Genomic DNA, 18,301 nt, shown 5'->3' on the forward strand with positions numbered 1-18,301 from the left:
ACAAGTTTGTGCTTACATGCGTGCATGTGGTGGACATTCTGTACTGCAATATTTCATCACTAAGTGCAAATGTGTGTAATTGTCTGTGTGTCAGCTCAAATTCAGTACAAAACAGACTGCATTTAAAATCTTGCTCCTTGGCCTGTATTTTGAGAGAGGCAGGGGAAACTAGGTCTCTGTGGTGAGACTTGTTTCATAATGCATGAGGAGGAGAGGACCGGGCTGAGCAGGTAAACATCCCTCACATCAAATGGAGTGAGAAAAGATAAGAGGGGAGAAAGGAAGAAAGAGTGAGGAAAGATGGAGAGAGGAGGAGACAGGATGCCGACTCTTTCCTTACCTTATACCTAGAATGCCCGGGGCTAGGTTGAAAAAGGATTGTATTTAGGAAGCACTTGGATAATAATATTTGTGTGGCTTAGAATGAATGCTTGTGGTCTATACATAGGCTACAAATGAATGCTTACAGTAAAGCTATAGGAAAAACATGCAAACATCTGAATATAACAGAGACATAAAGTAGATAAGTATTCAGTGTATAGAATTAGATGTAATAATTAAACACAGTAAAAAATATAAATATAGCACCTGTCAAAAGTTTACACACCTACTCATTCAAGGGTTTTTCATTATTTTGACTATTTTCTACATTGTAGAATAATAGTGAAGACATGAAAACGATGAAATAACACATATGGAATCATGTTGTAACCCAAAAAGTGTTAGTGTTAAACAAAGCATTTATTTGCAGCCCAAATAAATGCTTCACAGAGTTCAAGTAACAGACATATATTTTCGATTTTATATTCTTCAAAGTAGCCACCCTTTTCCTTGACAGCTTTGGACACTCTTGGCATTCTCTCAACCCTGGTGTGCGTGCGTGTGTGTGTGCGCTTTCCGTCTGTGTGTTTATGTACGTGCTATATGTTTTGTGTTTATAGGCATGCTCCCCCATTTATCACATACAGCTGCATATGTGTATGTTTATCAGTGTATGGTCATGTTGCGTGCTTGAGTTTTCGTGTGTGTGCAGGCTTCCCTGTTAACCCACACAGCTAGGAACACACAGCTGAGATCTGAGAAAGTTTTACATTTGTTAAGTAACATTTGAGTCTTTGTTTTTCTGGGTGTTACATCTCAGACAGTTTGTCAATATGCTGTGTTTATGCTGTAAAGAATATTGTGGCTGCTGCCTGTCTGGTCTGATGCAGTTTAGTGTGTAGAAGGTAGTCTGCCATCGCAAAGTGCTGAGTTATCCTAGTCGGGGCTACAGAGGCACAGAAAGGTACACACAGAGCACTCGGAAAGTATTCAGACCCCTTCCCTTTTTCCACATTTTGTTACATTATAGCCTTATTCTAAAAATGATTCAATAAGAAAATCCTCATCAATCACACACAAAACCTCATATTGACAATGCAAAAACATGTTTTTAGAAATGTTTCCATATGTATGTATGTGTGTATATATTTTTTTTTCAGACCTTTTGCTACGAGACTTGAAATTGAGTTCAGGTGCATCCTGTTTTCATTGATCATTTACATTTACATTTTAGTCATTTAGCAGACGCTCTTATCCAGAGCGACTTACAGTAGTGAATGCATACATTTCATACATTTTCTCCAATAAGTCAGTTGGTCAAATTTCTGCCCTGCTAGAGCTGCCCCGGTCAGCTGTATGTTCATTATTGTGAAGTGGAAACCTCTAGGAGCAATAACGGCTCAGCTGCGAATTGGCAGGCCACACAAGCTCACAGAACGGGACCGCCGAGTGCTGAAGCACGTAACGTGTAAAAATTGTCTGTCTTTGGTTGCAACACTCAATACAGAGTTCCAAACTGCCTCTGGAAGCAACGTCAGCACAAGAACTGTTCTTCTGGAGCTTCATGAAATGGGTTTCAATAACCGAGCAGCTGAACACAGGCTTAAGATCACCATGCGCAATGCCAAGCGTTGGCTGGAGGGGTATAAAGCTCTGGAGCAGTCAAAATGCGTTCTCTGGCGTGATGAATCACGCCTCACCATCTGGCAGTCCGATGGGTGCATCAGGGTTCGGTGGATGCCAGGAGAAATCTACCTGTCCCAATGCATAGTGCCAACTGTAAAGTTTGGTGGAGGAGGAATAATCGTCTGGGGCTTTTTCATGGTTCAGGCTAGGCCCCTTATTCCAGTGAAGGGAAACCTTAATGCTACAGCATTCAATGACATTCTAGACGCTTCTGTGCTTCCAGCTTTGTGGCAACAGTTTGGGGAAGGCCCTTTCCTATTTCAGTATGACAAGGCCCCCATGCACAAAGCGAGGTCCATACAGAAATGGTTTGCTGAGATCGGTGTGGAAGAAGTTGGCTGGCCTGCACAGAGCCCTGACCTCAACCCCATTGAACACCTTTGGGATGAATTGGAAGGCCGACTGCGAGCCAGGCCTAATCGCCCAACATCAGTGCCCGACCTCACTCAGGATGTTGTGGCTGAATGGAAACAAGTCCCCGCAGCAATGTTCCAACATCTAGTGGAAAGTCTTCCCAGAAGAGTGGAGGCTGTTCCAGCAGCCAAGGGGGGATCAACTCCATATTAATGTGCATGATTTTGGAATGAGATATTCGACGAGCAGGTGTTAACATACTTTGATCATATAGTGTACTTGTGTGCCTTATCCACATTGACTTAAATCAAACAAATCAAATCACACTTTGTTACATGCGCCGAATACGACAAGTGTAGACCTTACCGTGAAATGCTTACTTACAAGCCCTTAACCAACAGTGCAGTTCAAGAAGAGCAAAGAAAATATTTACCAAGTAGACTAAAGTAAAAATGTATAATAAAAAGTAACACAATAAGAATAACGAGGCTATATACAGGGGGCACCGCTACCGAGTCAGTGTGCGGGGGTACAGGTTAGGTAATTTGTACATGTAGGTAGGGGTGAAGTGACTATGCATAGATAATAAACAGTGAGTAGCAGCAAGTGTACAAAAGGGATGGGTGAGGGTTAATGTAAATTGTCCGGTGGCGATTTTATTAATTGTTCAGCAGTCTTATTGCTTGGGGGTAGAAGCTTTTGAGGAGCCTTTTGGTCCTAGACTTGGCGCTCCGGTACTGCTTGCCGTGCGGTAGCAGAGAAAACGGTCTATGACTTGGGTGACTGGAGTCTTTGACAATTTTATGGGCTTTCCTCTAACATCGCCTATTATATAGGTCCTGGATGGCAGGAAGCTTGGACCAGTGATGTACTGGGCTGTTCGCACTACCCTCTGTAGCGCCTTATGGTCAGATGCCGAGCAGTTGCCATACCAGGCTGTGATGCAACCGGTCAGGATGCTCTCGATGGTTCAGGGACATTACACATTCAATAAAAGTTTGTTAGGAGTTTTCAAACCTCTAAAGTAGCTTAATATCAAGACATTTGTTGTGTAAATCCATCTATATGCCTCCACCGCAAATGTATATAAAGATTAACACAAAATCAAAGCAGGAAAACCAGAAAGTAATTTTGGGTTGGAGGCATATAGCTGGATTTATACACCCAATTTCATGTAACGTGGTTTCATCTTGGCATTAGTCTACTTTTGATGTCTGAAAAAACATAATCTTACCCATTTTCGTTTATGAGTGTAATGTCCCTTTAATAAAACATGGAACGGGGGAAGTAACTCCCCCAGATAATCTTATTCAATTTGAGATGGAGTTAAAGTGCTTTTGTATCACTATCATGAACATCACTCATTTGACCTTTCACATCCTAATGGCACGTTAGGGGACAACACTGACGATTTGTTGAAACACAGCGGTACCGATAGCTTAGGGGTGGTAGGGTAGAAATGGGCTTCCTTGTGTCCTATCATGTGCCTCCTCATGGTGAATGTATCATCTATTTACCAGATGTGAATACAGGCTTTAGGGGAGAGAACCTCATAATCTTTATTGTGCATGTGATGTGGTTCGTCACCAAGCCTATCTCCCGGCACAGCTGAGATTCATGAAGCTTATCAAGCAGTTAGAAAGAGAGTAAATATTTTGATTTAAATATTTACACGGCGTTCTTCAGGAAATGACTGTTTGCATATCGTAATCTTTCAGAATTGATCTCTAATCAAGCATAATTGTGTTGTTTTCTGTGTTTTCAGTGTGTACTCTGCATACAAGCTTTGATGTAGGCCTAGGCTACACGGATACAATTTGCTCCTTGTTTGCCTCAAACAATTGCTTTATCTTTATATAGCCACAATATACATGATTTAGGCTACTATTTCCGTCTAGCAAAGGATTACGTATGTCTCAATCCGTTGCACGTGTTATTGTGAAGTAAGATTTGAACGGGCAAACAGATCATAGGAACGGCGCTGCCGGAGGGCCATCTTTTATTGGATGAAACGTTGCATTGAGGGGCATTCTTCTCCTGGTGTAGTAGTTGCTGTATGGCTGCTCTAATCAGTGTTTTGTTATTTTTCCCTTCCCATGTTATCGATGCCTATTTTCATCACAGTGTGTTTATACAAGCTACTCTGTGTCTTGTCCAAAAGTGTGTGTGCGTGTGTGTTAGAGGTTCTTTTATTTGGTTCCCATAGGCATAGCTAATCGAATCGTACGTGAGTACGTTTGTGAGACAGTAACTTGGCAAAGAGTTGTTTTTCCTCCTCTCCGTTTTCAACATCTCATTGATATCCAGTGACAAAGGCAACCGCATGTTCTGCTCGTCATCGGAACCAGGAGCCACTAATCCACCTCCAGCTTCTCCTCGCTCTCCTCTTAGACAGGAAGATAGAGGACCAGGAGCACTGCCCCGCTTAGACAAGAAGCTTATTGTTTCCATTTATTGACTCTTACGACATACAGTTCCTACATTATGTGTCTGAGTTATAACAAAGTGAGTTATGCCAAAGTGAGACACTGGCTCGTGTACCCAGGCCCGAATGTCAATGAAATAGTAGTATGTCGGATGACAGGTTTGGATGTGGATCGTGTGTGTTTGTGTTTGGGTTTGTGAATCTAATCGCATCCTCTGTCATACTCCTCTTTCTCCCCAGATGGCGGACAAAACAGAATTTGGATTACTGCTTCCTCATGATGTACGCCCAGTCCAAAGGGACCTACTATGTGCAGGTACGAAACCTCAAGCCTCTTGCAGCATGCATCTGTTTACAGTGTTTTCTGTAAAGACTGAAGAAATTTGTATATTCTGCATTGTGAAATGAGAATCTTAGAAGTGTGTAAACACTTTGAACTGTTTGTTCTGGGAAAATTTGTTCTGACATGTCTGTGCTTGGAACTGCATTGCTCACAGGGCAGCCATTTCACATAACCTTTGGACAGGTGGCACTCAACAACAGCTATAGTCCTACAGAAGCAATCTAGAAAGCTATCGTGAGGGTGACACAGCAATAATGTTTGCCCCAGTCGTTTCCCGCTGCTGAGGCTGCATTCATGAGAGCCGAGGAGCGGCTGCCATTTCGATTTTAGATTTATTAGGATCCCCGTTAGCCAACGCCAATGGCGGCAGCTAGTCTTACTGGGATCCGAAACATAGTAAAAAATGTATTACAGACAAAATACATTTAAAAACATGAACATGTAGTGTGTGTGTGTGCGCGCATCTATCAGTTACACATACACACAACAAGTAGGTCACATAGGGTAGAGGCGTTGTTGCGTGAGGTGTTGCTTTATTTGTTTTTTGAAACCAGGTTTGCTGTTCACTTGCACTATGTGAGATGGAAAAGAGTTCCATGCAATCATGGCTCTGTATAATACTGTACATTTACTTGAATTTGTTCTGGACCTGGGGACTGAAAAGACCCCTGGTGGCATGTCTAGTGGCATAAGTGTGTGTGTAAGTTGACTATGCAAACAATTTGGAATTTCCAACACTAATGCTTGTTATAAAAACAAGAAGTGATGCAGTCAGTCGTTCCTCAACTCTTAGCCGAGAGAGACTGGCATGCATAGTATTAATGTTAGCCCTCTGATTACAATGAAGAGCAAGACATGCTCTAAAAAACATTGTGCAGGTGTTGTTGGAAGCCGAAGGGCTTATATGAAGACCACGCCACAAAAAAAACAATATGCATTACATAAGTACAAAAAAAAAGGGTTGTTAAAACAGATAACAAAATCAACTCATTGTAAATGATTTGATCAGTAATCACGGAGAAAAGAAAGAACAATACTTTGTTTAAGTGTGTGTGTGTGCATGAGCGTTAGGGTATATGGAGGAGATTACTGAGTAGTTTGGTTCATCAGGCTGACCCCCAGTCTTCGCTTAAAGTTATTGAGGGATGATGAGGTTTTGGCAATGTGAAGATAAGAATTCCAAAGTATGGTACCTATGTATCTGATTGAGAATTGCCTATGTGATGTGTGGCAGTAGGGAGGGTGAAGGTTATCTCAGTGTCTTGTGTTTTATAGATGGATTTCAGAATTTACCTGGAAATCCATAGTAGGGTTTAGGTAAGCTGTCTGGGAGGTATGATGATGTTGTAGAGGAAAGTGCATAATTGCCGTACATTAATATCGTAAATAGACAAGATGTTGAGTTTCTTAAACGAAGATGCAGATGGAGCCAGGTAATTAGAATAGGTGGCTAGTCTTCCAAGTGTATTTTGTATGATGAGTAATTTGTGTAGACAATATTACAGTAAATTAGATATGGTTGAATGAATCTATAGTATAGAGTTAGGAAGTAAGCCTCATGAACCAAACCACTAGTCTTTGTGATGATACCAATAGATTTCATCACTTTACTGCAGACAAATTGAATGTCTTTCCAGGATAACTTTTCATAAATTAAAACTCAGAGGAATCTAGTGGATGTGACTTGTTCCATTTCATTCCCACCAAGTGAGACTCTGGCTCGTTTTTTTAAAACCATATTCCTTATTCTTACTAGTGAATACAATAAAGTTGGATTTTTTTAACATTGAAAGATAATGTGTTTATCTGGAACCGTACAGAAAATGTGGCCATGCTTGAGTTGGCTTCATTAATTAGTGAATCAAAATTCTTGTGTGATAAAATCAAATTGGTGTCATCGCCAAAGAGGAAGTACGGTAGAAGACACAGCAGCAAGGTCATTGATATAGATTACGAAAAACAAAGGTCCAATTATCCAACCCTGTGGCACACCACAGGATATCTTGGCCCTGATAGAGGCACACCCATTTGCATAAACAAATCGTTCTCTATCATGAAAATAACTATATAGACAATTATGTGTATAATCATGAAAACCGTAAAAATGCAATTTAGAAAGTAATATTTTATGATCAAACTATGTCAAACACTTTGTATAAATGTAAAAAGATGCCAGGTGCGTGTGTTCATTGTTGTTCAGGGCTGTAGAGATTTTATCCATAAGTTGCAAAAGAGACATATCTGGAGTACTTTTTACGAAAACCATATCGGTGTTGATTTAAATGTTTCAATATTCTCTTATATACAATTTTTTCCTAGGATTTTAGAAAAACATGGTAGTAAAGTTATTGGGTGATAATTTGTAAAATACTGTATATTGGATCCCCAGATTGATAGAAGGGGATAACTTTGGTAATTTTTATGCAAATATGCAAGTAACCATTTTACTGTACTACACCTTTTGTATTCTATGCATGTGACAAATAGACATATATTTTATTTGATATAGTGTGTGTTTACCAGAGACGGTAATGTGAAGAACAACAGGACCTGCACCAGAGTCAGATTAGGATATAGGTCAATGACTAGATAGTGTATTTTTAGATGAAGTTTTTCTTTATTGTATGCTACTACTACTTTTACCACTTTTAGTCTTGAAATATTTGGTTATTTACTATACACTCTATTTAGCACATGGCCTCACATGATGCTGACAAAGAAGAGCTCTGCAGTAGGTGACCAAAACATTCAAGGGCCATTTCTCAAAAGTGGGGTGACATGTTTATCAACTTTCGAGGCAGAATTTCTTTCCCATTTTTCCCTAACTGCAGTGTATTATATACACATTTCTAGCTCTGAGTCTCTACTTTTATCCTTTGTAAAATAAACAGCATTTCAAATTTTGCTACATAGGACCGAATCCAGGTGGTCGGTCACATTTAGTCTCAACTTGTTCCACAGCCACACCCTTTATTACCAGATTCAGCAGAGGTCTAGAATTTAAGGAATGATTTGTACCAAATACAATGCTCTTACAGTGAGGGGAAAAAAAGTATTTGATCCCCTGCTGATTTTGTACGTTTGCCCACTGACAAAGAAATTATCAGTCTATAATTTTAATGGTAGGTTTATTTGAACAGTGAGAGACAGAATAACAACAAAAAAATCCAGAAGAACAATAGTACATCTATATCTTTTGGGGGGGGGGGGTTAGAAGGATTATTTAATCCTATCCCAGGTATTCCTTGAAGAGGTGGGGATTCAGGTGTCTCCGGAAGGTGGTGATTGACTCCGCTGTCCTGGCGTCGTGAGGGAGCTTGTTCCACCATTGGGGTGCCAGAGCAGCGAACAGTTTTGACTGGGCTGAGCGGGAACTGTGCTTCCGCAGAGGTAGGAAGGCGAGCAGGCCAGAGGTGGATGAACGCAGTGCCCTTCTTTGGGTGTAGGGACTGATCAGAGCCTGAAGGTACGGAGGTGCCGTTCCCCTCACAGCTCCGTAGGCAAGCACCATGGGCTTGTAGCAGATGCGAGCTTCAACTGGAAGCCAGTGGAGTGTGCGGAGGAGCGGGGTGACGTGAGAGAACTTGGGAAGGTTGAACACCAGACGGGCTGCGGCGTTCTGGATGAGTTGTAGTAGTTTAATGGCACAGGCAGGGAGCGCCGCCAACAGCGAGTTGCAGTAATCCAGACGGGAGATGACAAGTGCCTGGATTAGGACCTGCGCCGCTTCCTGTGTGAGGCAGGGTCGTACTCTGCGAATGTTGTAGAGTGTGAACCTACAGGATCGGGTCACCGCCTTGATGTTAGCAGAGAACGACAGGGTGTTGTCCAGGGTCACGCCAAGGCTCTTAGCACTCTGGGAGGAGGACACAATGGAGTTGTCAACTGTGATGGCGAGATCATGGAACGGGCAGTCCTTCCCCGGGAGGAAGAGCAGCTCCGTCTTGCCGAGGTTCAGCTTGAGGTGGTGATCCGTCATCCACACTGATATGTCTGCCAGACATGCAGAGATGCGATTCGCCACCTGGTTATCAGAAGGGGGAAAGGAGAAGATGAATTGTGTGTCGTCTGCGTAGCAATGATAGGAGAGACCATGTGAGGATATGACAGAGCCAAGTGACTTGGTGTATAGCGAGAATAGGAGAGGGCCTAGAACTGAGCCCTGGGGGACACCAGTGGTGAGAGCACGTGGTGCGGAGACGGATTCTCGCCATGCCACCTGGTAGGAGCGACCTGTCAGGTAGGACGCAATCCAAGAGTGAGCCGCGCCAGAGATGCCCAACTCAGAGAGTTGGCTAGAAAGAAGCTTGTCAGGCAACTTTTCTCTCTGTAATTGATTATGGTGACTTGTTGTATATGCATGCAGCCTCGTTTGTCTTACAGAGACTGGACTCTGTTTATCATGCATCCTTGCGCTTTATTACAAATGCCAAGTCACTCACCCACCATTGCACCTTGTACCAAATGATAGATTGGACCTCACTTTATATGCACAGAAAGATACATTTGTATGTGTTCATCTACAAAGTCCTTTTGGGTAAACTCCCTCTTTACCTCTGTAGTCTGGTCTCCTTCACCAGCAGTTACCATGTCCGGTCTGCTAGGTGGTTGCTACTTAAAGGACATTCACAGTATTAGGCAAGACTGCGTTCTCTTCTTGTGCACCAGATGCATGGAATAGTCCACTGAATTAATTGAAAATATTGATGGGAGACTGTTACGGAGGAGTGTAAATGCTTTTTTTAGGCTGGATCATGTTGTATTGTAGTATGTTTTAATTATGTAATGTATTGATTGTTGCTGGCTTACATTTACATTTACATTTAAGTCATTTAGCAGACGCTCTTATCCAGAGCGACTTACAAATTGGTGCATTCACCTATAATATCCAGTAGAACAACCACTTTACAATAGTGCATCTAAATCATTTAAAGGGGGGGGGGGGGGGTTAGAAGGATTACTTTATCCTATCCCAGGTATTCCTTAAAGAGGTGGGGTTTCAGGTGTCTCCGGAAGGTGGTGATTGACTCCGCTGTCCTGGCATCGTGAGGGAGCTTGTTCCACCATTGGGGTGCCAGAGCAGCGAACAGTTTTGACTGGGCTGAGCGGGAACTGTGCTTCCTCAGAGGTAGGGAGGCGAGCAGGCCAGAGGTGGATGAACGCAGTGCCCTTGTTTGGGTGTAGGGCCTGATCAGAGCCTGAAGGTACGGAGGTGCCGTTCCCCTCACAGCTCCGTAGGCAAGCACCATGGTCTTGTAGCGGATGCGAGCTTCAACTGGAAGCCAGTGGAGAGAGCGGAGGAGCGGGGTGACGTGAGAGAACTTGGGAAGGTTGAACACCAGACGGGCTGCGGCGTTCTGGATGAGTTGTAGGGGTTTGATGGCACAGGCAGGGAGCCCAGCCAACAGCGAGTTGCAGTAATCCAGATGGGAGATGACAAGTGCCTGGATTAGGACCTGCGCCGCTTCCTGTGTGAGGCAGGGTCGTACTCTGCGAATGTTGTAGAGCATGAACCTACAGGATCGGGTCACCGCCTTGATGTTAGTGGAGAACGACAGGGTGTTGTCCAGGATCACGCCAAGGTTCTTAGCACTCTGGGAGGAGGACACAAGGGAGTTGTCAACCGTGATGGCGAGATCATGGAACGGGCAGTCCTTCCCCGGGAGGAAGAGCAGCTCCGTCTTGCCGAGGTTCAGCTTGAGGTGGTGATCCGTCATCCACACTGATATGTCTGCCAGACATGCAGAGATGCGATTCGCCACCTGGTTGTCAGAAGGGGGAAAGGAGAAGATTAATTGTGTGTCGTCTGCATAGCAATGATAGGAGAGACCGTGTGAGGATATGACAGAGCCAAGTGACTTGGTGTATAGCGAGAATAGGAGAGGGCCTAGAACAGAGCCCTGGGGGACACCAGTGGTGAGAACACGTGGTGCAGAGACAGATTCTCGCCACGCCACCTGGTAGGAGCGACCTGTCAGGTAGGACGCAATCCAAGCGTGGGCCGCGCCGGAGATGCCCAGCTCGGAGAGGGTGGAGAGGAGGATCTGATGGTTCACAGTATCAAAGGCAGCAGATAGGTCTAGAAGAATGAGAGCAGAGGAGAGAGAGTTAGCTTTAGCAGTGCGGAGAGCCTCCGTGACACAGAGAAGAGCAGTCTCAGTTGAATGCCCAGTCTTGAAACCTGACTGATTAGGATCAAGAAGGTCGTTCTGAGAGAGATAGCAGGAGAGCTGGCCAAGGACGGCACGTTCAAGAGTTTTGGAGAGAAAAGAAAGAAGGGATACTGGTCTGTAGTTGTTGACATCAGAGGGATCGAGTGTAGGTTTTTTCAGAAGGGGTGCAACTCTCGCTCTCTTGAAGACGGAAGGGACGTAGCCAGCGGTCAAGGATGAGTTGATGAGCGAGGTGAGGTAGGGGAGAAGGTCTCCGGAAATGGTCTGGAGAAGAGAGGAGGGGATAGGGTCAAGTGGGCAGGTTGTTGGGCGGCCGGCCGTCACAAGACGCGAGATTTCATCTGGAGAGAGAGGGGAGAAAGAGGTCAAAGCACAGGGTAGGGCAGTGTGAGCAGGACCAGCGGTGTCGCTTGACTTAGCAAACGAGGATCGGATGTCGTCAACCTTCTTTTCAAAATGGTTGACGAAGTCATCCGCAGTGAGGGAGGAGGGGGGGAGGGGGAGGAGGATTCAGGAGGGAGGAGAAGGTAGCAAAAAGCTTCCTAGGGTTAGAGGCAGATGCTTGGAATTTAGAGTGGTAGAAAGTGGCTTTAGCAGCAGAGACAGAAGAGGAAAATGTAGAGAGGAGGGAGTGAAAGGATGCCAGGTCCGCAGGGAGGCGAGTTTTCCTCCATTTCCGCTCGGCTGCCCGGAGCCCTGTTCTGTGAGCTCGTAGTGAGTCGTCGAGCCACGGAGCAGGAGGGGAGGACCGAGCCGGCCTGGAGGATAGGGGACAGAGAAAATCAAAGGATGCAGAGAGGGAGGAGAGGAGGGTTGAGGAGGCAGAATCAGGAGATAGGTTGGAGAAGGTTTGAGCAGAGGGAAGAGATGATAGGATGTAAGAGGAGAGAGTAGCGGGAGAGAGAGAGCGAAGGTTGGGACGGCGCAATACCATCCGAGTAGGGGCAGAGTGAGAAGTTTTTGATGAGAGCGAGAGGGAAAAGGATACAAGGTAGTGGTCGGAGACTTGGAGGGGAGTTGCAATGAGATTAGTGGAAAAACAGCATCTAGTAAAGATGAGGTCAAGCGTATTGCCTGCCTTGTGAGTAGGGGGGGAAGGTGAGAGGGTGAGGTCAAAGAGTAGAGGAGTGGAAAGAAGGAGGCAGAGAGGAATGAGTCGAAGGTAGACGTGGGGAGGTTAAAGTCACCCAGAACTGTGAGAGGTGAGCCATCCTCAGGAAAGGAACTTATCAAGGCGTCAAGCTCATTGATGAACTCTCCAAGGGAACCTGGAGGGCGATAAATGATGAGGATGTTAAGCTTGAAAGGGCTGGTAACTGTGACAGCATGGAATTCAAATGAGGAGATTCACAGATGGGTCAGGGGAGAAAGAGAGAATGTCGACTTGGGAGAGATGAGGATTCCAGTGCCCCCACCCCGCTGGCTCGATGCTCTAGGGGTATGCGAGAACACGTGGGCAGACGAGGAGAGAGCAGTAGGAGTAGCAGTGTTATCTGTGGTGATCCATGTTTCCGTCAGCGCCAGGAAGTCTAGGGACTGGAGGGTAGCATAGGCTGAGATGAACTCAGCCTTGTTGGCCGCAGACCAGCAGTTCCAGAGGCTGCCGGAGACCTGGAACTCCACGTGGGTCGTGCGCGCTGGGACCACCAGGTTAGAGTGGCAGCGGCCACGCGGTGTGGAGCGGAGGGGAGAGAACAGGGATAGACAGACACATAGTTGACAAGCTACAGAAGAGGCTACGCTAATGCAAAGGAGATTGGAATGACAAGTGGACTACACATCTCGAATGTTCAGAAAGTTAAGCTTACTTTGCAAAATATCTTATTGACTAAAATGACGAAAATGATACAGTACTGCTGGCTGGTGGAGTAGGCTAGCTAGCAGTGGCTGCGTTGTTGACTTTGTTTGAACGTGTAGCTGGCTAGGTGTAGCTGGCTAGGTGACCTCGATAGTTTCAGTACTACACCTTGTCATGATACAAAAGCAACTTTGTAGCTAGCTAACATAACACTAATCAAGACGTTCCTTTGTAATGTATTTAGTTTCTACAGTGTTACTCGTCGGTAATAGTTGGCTGGGTTTGGAAAAATGGCGTCGCGGGGGACGGCAATAGCTGGCTAGCTAACCTCGGTAATTACTAAACTACACAATTATCAAGCTATGACAAAGACAACTATGTAGCTAGCTAGCCAACACTGCACTAGTCAAATCGTTCCGTTGTAAAGTATTAGTATCAACAGCGCTGCTAGTCGGTAACGGTTGGCTAGCTGTTGGCTAGCTAGCTAGCAGTGGGTTAATGATGACTAGGTGTGTTGACTACGTCTGGCGTCGCGGCTGGCTAGTTACTAATAATTACTCTAGACTACACAATTATCTTAGATGCAAAGACAGCAAAGACAACTATGTAGCTGGCTCACTAACACTACACTAATCAAGTCTTTCCGTTGTAAAGTATTAGTGTCTACAGCGCTGCTAGTCGGTAACGGTTGGCTAGCTAGCTAGCAGTGGGTTAATGAAGACTAGGTGTGTTGACTAAGTCTGGCGTCGCGGCGCGGCTGGCTAGTTACTAATAATTACTCTAAACTACACAATTATCTTAGATGCAAAGACAGCAAAGACAACTATGTAGCTGGCTCACTAACACTACACTAGTCAAGTCGTTCCGTTGTAATGTAATAGATTCTACAGTGCTGCTAGTCGGTGGAAGTTGGCTGGTTGGCTAGCTAGCAGTGTTGACTAGCTAGCTAGCAGTGATGACTACGTTAGGAGGACGAAGATAGCTAACTTCGATAATTACTCTAAGCTACACGATTATCTTTGATACAAAGACGGCTATGTCAAAGACGGCTATGTTAGAAAAAATTGCTCAGATCAAACAAATCAAACCGTTGTAATGTAGTGAAGTGTAATATTACCTGTGGAGTGAAGCGTAGTGCGACTGCTCGCTCCAAACCAGGTCTCCCTTGAAAAAGAGACTCTGTCTCAATGGGCTTTTCCTGGTTAAATAAAGGTTAAATAAACATTTTAAAACAGGTTTGCCAAGCTTGTAGCGTCATACTCAAGAAATCTCGAAGCTGTAATCGCTGCAAAAGGTGTTTCAACAAAGTAAAGGGTCTGAATACTTATGTAAATGTGATATTTCCGTTTTGTATTTTTAATACATTTGCAAAGAAAATTATACAAACCTTTTTGCTTTGTCATTATAGGGTATTGTGTGTAGATTGATGAGGGGGGGAAAGAAACTATTTCATCTGTTTTAGAGTATGGCTGTAACGTAACAAAATGTGGAAAAAGTCAAGGGGCCTGAATACTTTCCGAATGCACTGTATATGGTTGCATCATCATACATAGACACACATGCTTTGTTTGTTGCATGTGGCAGGTCATTGGTAAAAATAGAAAAGAGTAGAGAGCTGCCCCTTGGTACACCACACTTTACATGTTTGACATTAGAGAAGCTTCCGTTACAGAAAACCCTTTGAGTTTTATTAGATAGATAGCTCTGAATCCACGATATGGCAGAGGTTGAAAAGCCATAACACATACATTTTTTTTCAACCACAGTTTATGGTCAGTAATATAGTTTCAAAGGCTGCACTGAAATCGGACAGTACAGCTCCTACAATTGTCTTATCAATTTCTTTCAACCAATCATCAGTCATTTGTGTCTGTGCAGTACGTGTTGAGTGCCCTTCTCTATAAGCACGCTGAAAGTATGTTGTTAATTTGTTTACAGAGAAATAGAATGGCGCCGGAGGAGATGGCTGCTGTTTCACGGGCTCCTAACCAATTATGTAATTGTGTTTGTTTTTTCACGTTATTTGTAACTTGTTTTGTACATATTGTTTCTGCCGCCGTCTCTTTTGACCGAAAAGAGCTTCTGGTTATCTGAACTGCGTTTACTCACCTCGTACCGGACGAAGATTTGTTTTCTATAACGAGTCAGACGCGAAGGATTTACTTCAGACTCCGGACAAGTCCCAAATCCTGTCATTCGCATGAAGAAGAGACAGAGATATAGGGGACGTAGGTCTGGGTGCCTTGTAAAGGATCCAACGGCGAGTGGGTAATCTGCCTCTACCATCCGTCCTGTTGGCCAACGTGCAATCATTGGATAATAAACTGGATGAGCTCCGATCAAGACTATCCTACCAACGGGACATTAAAAACTGTAATATCTTATGTTTCACAGACTCGTGGCTGAACGACGACATGGATAACATACAGCTTTCTGGGTTTTCCATGCATCGGCAAGATAGAACAGCTGCCTCCGGTAAGACAAGGGGTGGCGGTCTTTGTCTATTTGTCAATAACAGCTGGTGCACGAAATCTAATATTAAGGAAGTCTCAAGGTTTTGCTCGCCTGAGGTAGATTATCTCATTATAAGCTGTAAGACCACACTGTTTCCAAGAGAGATTTCATCTATATTTTTCAAAGCTGTTTATTTACCATCACAAACCGTTGCTGGCACTAAGACAGCACTCAACAAGCTGTATAAGGCCATAAGCAAACAAGAAAATGCTCATCCAGAAGCGGCGCTCCTAGTGGCCGGGAACTTTAATACATCAGTCATCCCCCTTCCCTACCTCAACTGTATGAGGATATGTTGACACACCACTAGGCCTGCTCCGTCAGTGTTTTTGGAACAAGAAGACGATCTGTTTCCATTGAAGATGAGACTGAGGAAATCCAACGCATGTGTACCATATGGTTCAGACGCCAACGCTTGTTCCATGTGACATTTTGTACTTTGATGAGAGTACAGAAACATTCGGTCCTTTGTTCGTCAGACATACTGTCTAAATAATTCCCGTCCCCTGGAGAGATCCTTCAGATTTGTTCATAATGTGCCATTGTACTCATTAGAGGAACCAGGAGAACATGTTAATATGGCTGTAAAATCAGGTTCACATTGTTTTAAAAAAAAAATGGATTTACAAAATACAGCCACACATGTGGATATAGTAGAATGCCATTAAAATCACTGAGGATGACACAAAAAAGTGAAACGTATTTCCATTGTGATCCTCATGAAAATACATAAGCAAAATATACACAAGATTATAACATGAAAACAAAATACATCTCATCAATAAGGAGGAAACCGTAAAAGGAATAAAATAGGTTACCAAGTAACGTTCATTGAAACCATTATACTTTCTTTAATGGGTAGGTGGGACGAAATTGTCCCGCACTATTCAACAGCCAGTGACACATCAGAGCGCCAAATTTAAAACCACAAAATGTCATAATTCAAAGTTCTCAAACATAGGACTATTTTACACCATTTGAAAGACAAGACTCTCGTTAATCTAACGACACTGTCCGATTTCAAAAAGGCTTTACAGCGAAAGCAAAACATTAGATTATGTCAGCAGAGTACCCAGCCAGAAATAACCACACAGCCATTTTTCAAGCAGGCATATATGTCACAAAAACCAAAAACACAGCTAAATGCAGCACTAACCTTTGATGATCTTCATCAGATGACACTCCTAGGACATTATGTTATACAATACATGCATGTTTTGTTCAATCAAGTCCATATTTATATCAAAAAACAGCTTTTACATTAGCATGTGATGTTCAGAACTAGCAACTAGCATACACACCGCAAACCTCCGGTGAATTTACTAAATTACTCACGATTAACGTTCACAAAATACATAACAATTATTTTAAGAATTATGCAATCATGGTGTCAGATTTTAAAATAGCTTTTCGACGAAAGTGCATTTTGCAATATTCTGAGTAGATAGCCCGGCCATCACGGCTAGCTAATTTGACACCCACCAAGTTTGGCCCTCACCAAACTCAGATTTACTATAAGAAAAATTGGATTACCTTTGCTGTTCTTCGTCAGAATGCACTCCCAGGACTTGTACTTCAACAACAAATGTCATTTTGGTTCGAAATAATCCATAGTTATATTGAAATAGCTCCGTTTTGTTCGTGCGTTCAGGTCACAATCCGAAGGGTGACGCGCGAGCGCATTTCGTGACAAAAAAAATCAAAATATTCCATTACCGTACTTCGAAGCATGTCAAACGCTGTTTAAAATAAATTTTAATGCGATTTTTCTCGTAAAATAGCGATAATATTCCAACTGGGCGACGTTGTATTCATTCAAAGACTGAAAGAACAAAATGGAGAATTCACATGAACGCGCATCTCCAGTGTCACTGTCCCCAGGCAGGCCAGTAACAAACAGAGCTGCTGTACTTAGCCCAGAGACTGCAGACATCTCATTACACTTTCTGGCGCCTTCTGAGAGCCAATGGAAGCCTTAGAAAATGTCACGTTACAGCACAGATGCTGTATTTTCGATAGAGAGGCTACAGAAGGACAATAAATTGTCAGACAGGGCACTTCCTGTATGGAATCTTCTCAGGTTTTGGCCTGCCATATGTGTTCTGTTATTCTCACAGACACCATTCAAACAGTTTTAGAAACATTCGAGTGTTTTCTATCCAAATCTACTAATTATATGCATATTCTCGTTTCTGGGCAAGAGTAGTAACCAGTTTAAATCGGGTACGTTTTTTATCCGGCCGTGCAAATACTGCCCCCTAGCCCCAACAGGTTAAGCCTCTGCAGTTTTAAAGCATTTTGCCCATCATCCATTTCTTAAGGTTTATCTTAAAACTCACTAGTGTAGGGATGGATTTCATATGGTTTGGTACCCCATTCAATTCTTCTACAGCTGTGTTAAGGAAATAGCTTTTTCCAGCCATGCTCCTATAGCGCAGCGGTCTGATATTGGCAACACTGGATCTGGTGTGATGGCTGTGAGTGTCTCTAATGAAATTAAAATAACCAGACAGATGACTGAGGGCAAGGTCATTTATAGCATTAAAAACCATCAACCGTTTGATCTGCACCACCCGGACCTCAACTGGAAGCCAGTTCAATTCACCTGAAATTATTAGGGCTGAGCTTGAGTATAATTCTCATTAGTTTGTTTTGGGCTGTTTAAAGTTTGTCCTTCAGATTGTATG

General features: G+C 43.6%; 1 protein-coding gene across 1 annotated transcript in view; it reads left to right on the forward strand.

Annotated features, from left to right (window-relative positions):
• The window catches only part of mgat4b (alpha-1,3-mannosyl-glycoprotein 4-beta-N-acetylglucosaminyltransferase B), a 203,310-nt gene that overhangs the window by 137,195 nt on the left and 47,814 nt on the right, over nt 1–18,301 (forward strand). The window contains exon 7 of the mRNA XM_029770807.1: nt 5,027–5,102. Within this exon, the coding sequence (XP_029626667.1) occupies nt 5,027–5,102 (76 nt within the window). The remainder of the gene's footprint in view (nt 1–5,026; nt 5,103–18,301) is intronic.

Source organism: Salmo trutta, chromosome 13 (assembly GCF_901001165.1).
Source record: "Salmo trutta chromosome 13, fSalTru1.1, whole genome shotgun sequence".
NCBI lineage: Eukaryota > Metazoa > Chordata > Actinopteri > Salmoniformes > Salmonidae > Salmo > Salmo trutta.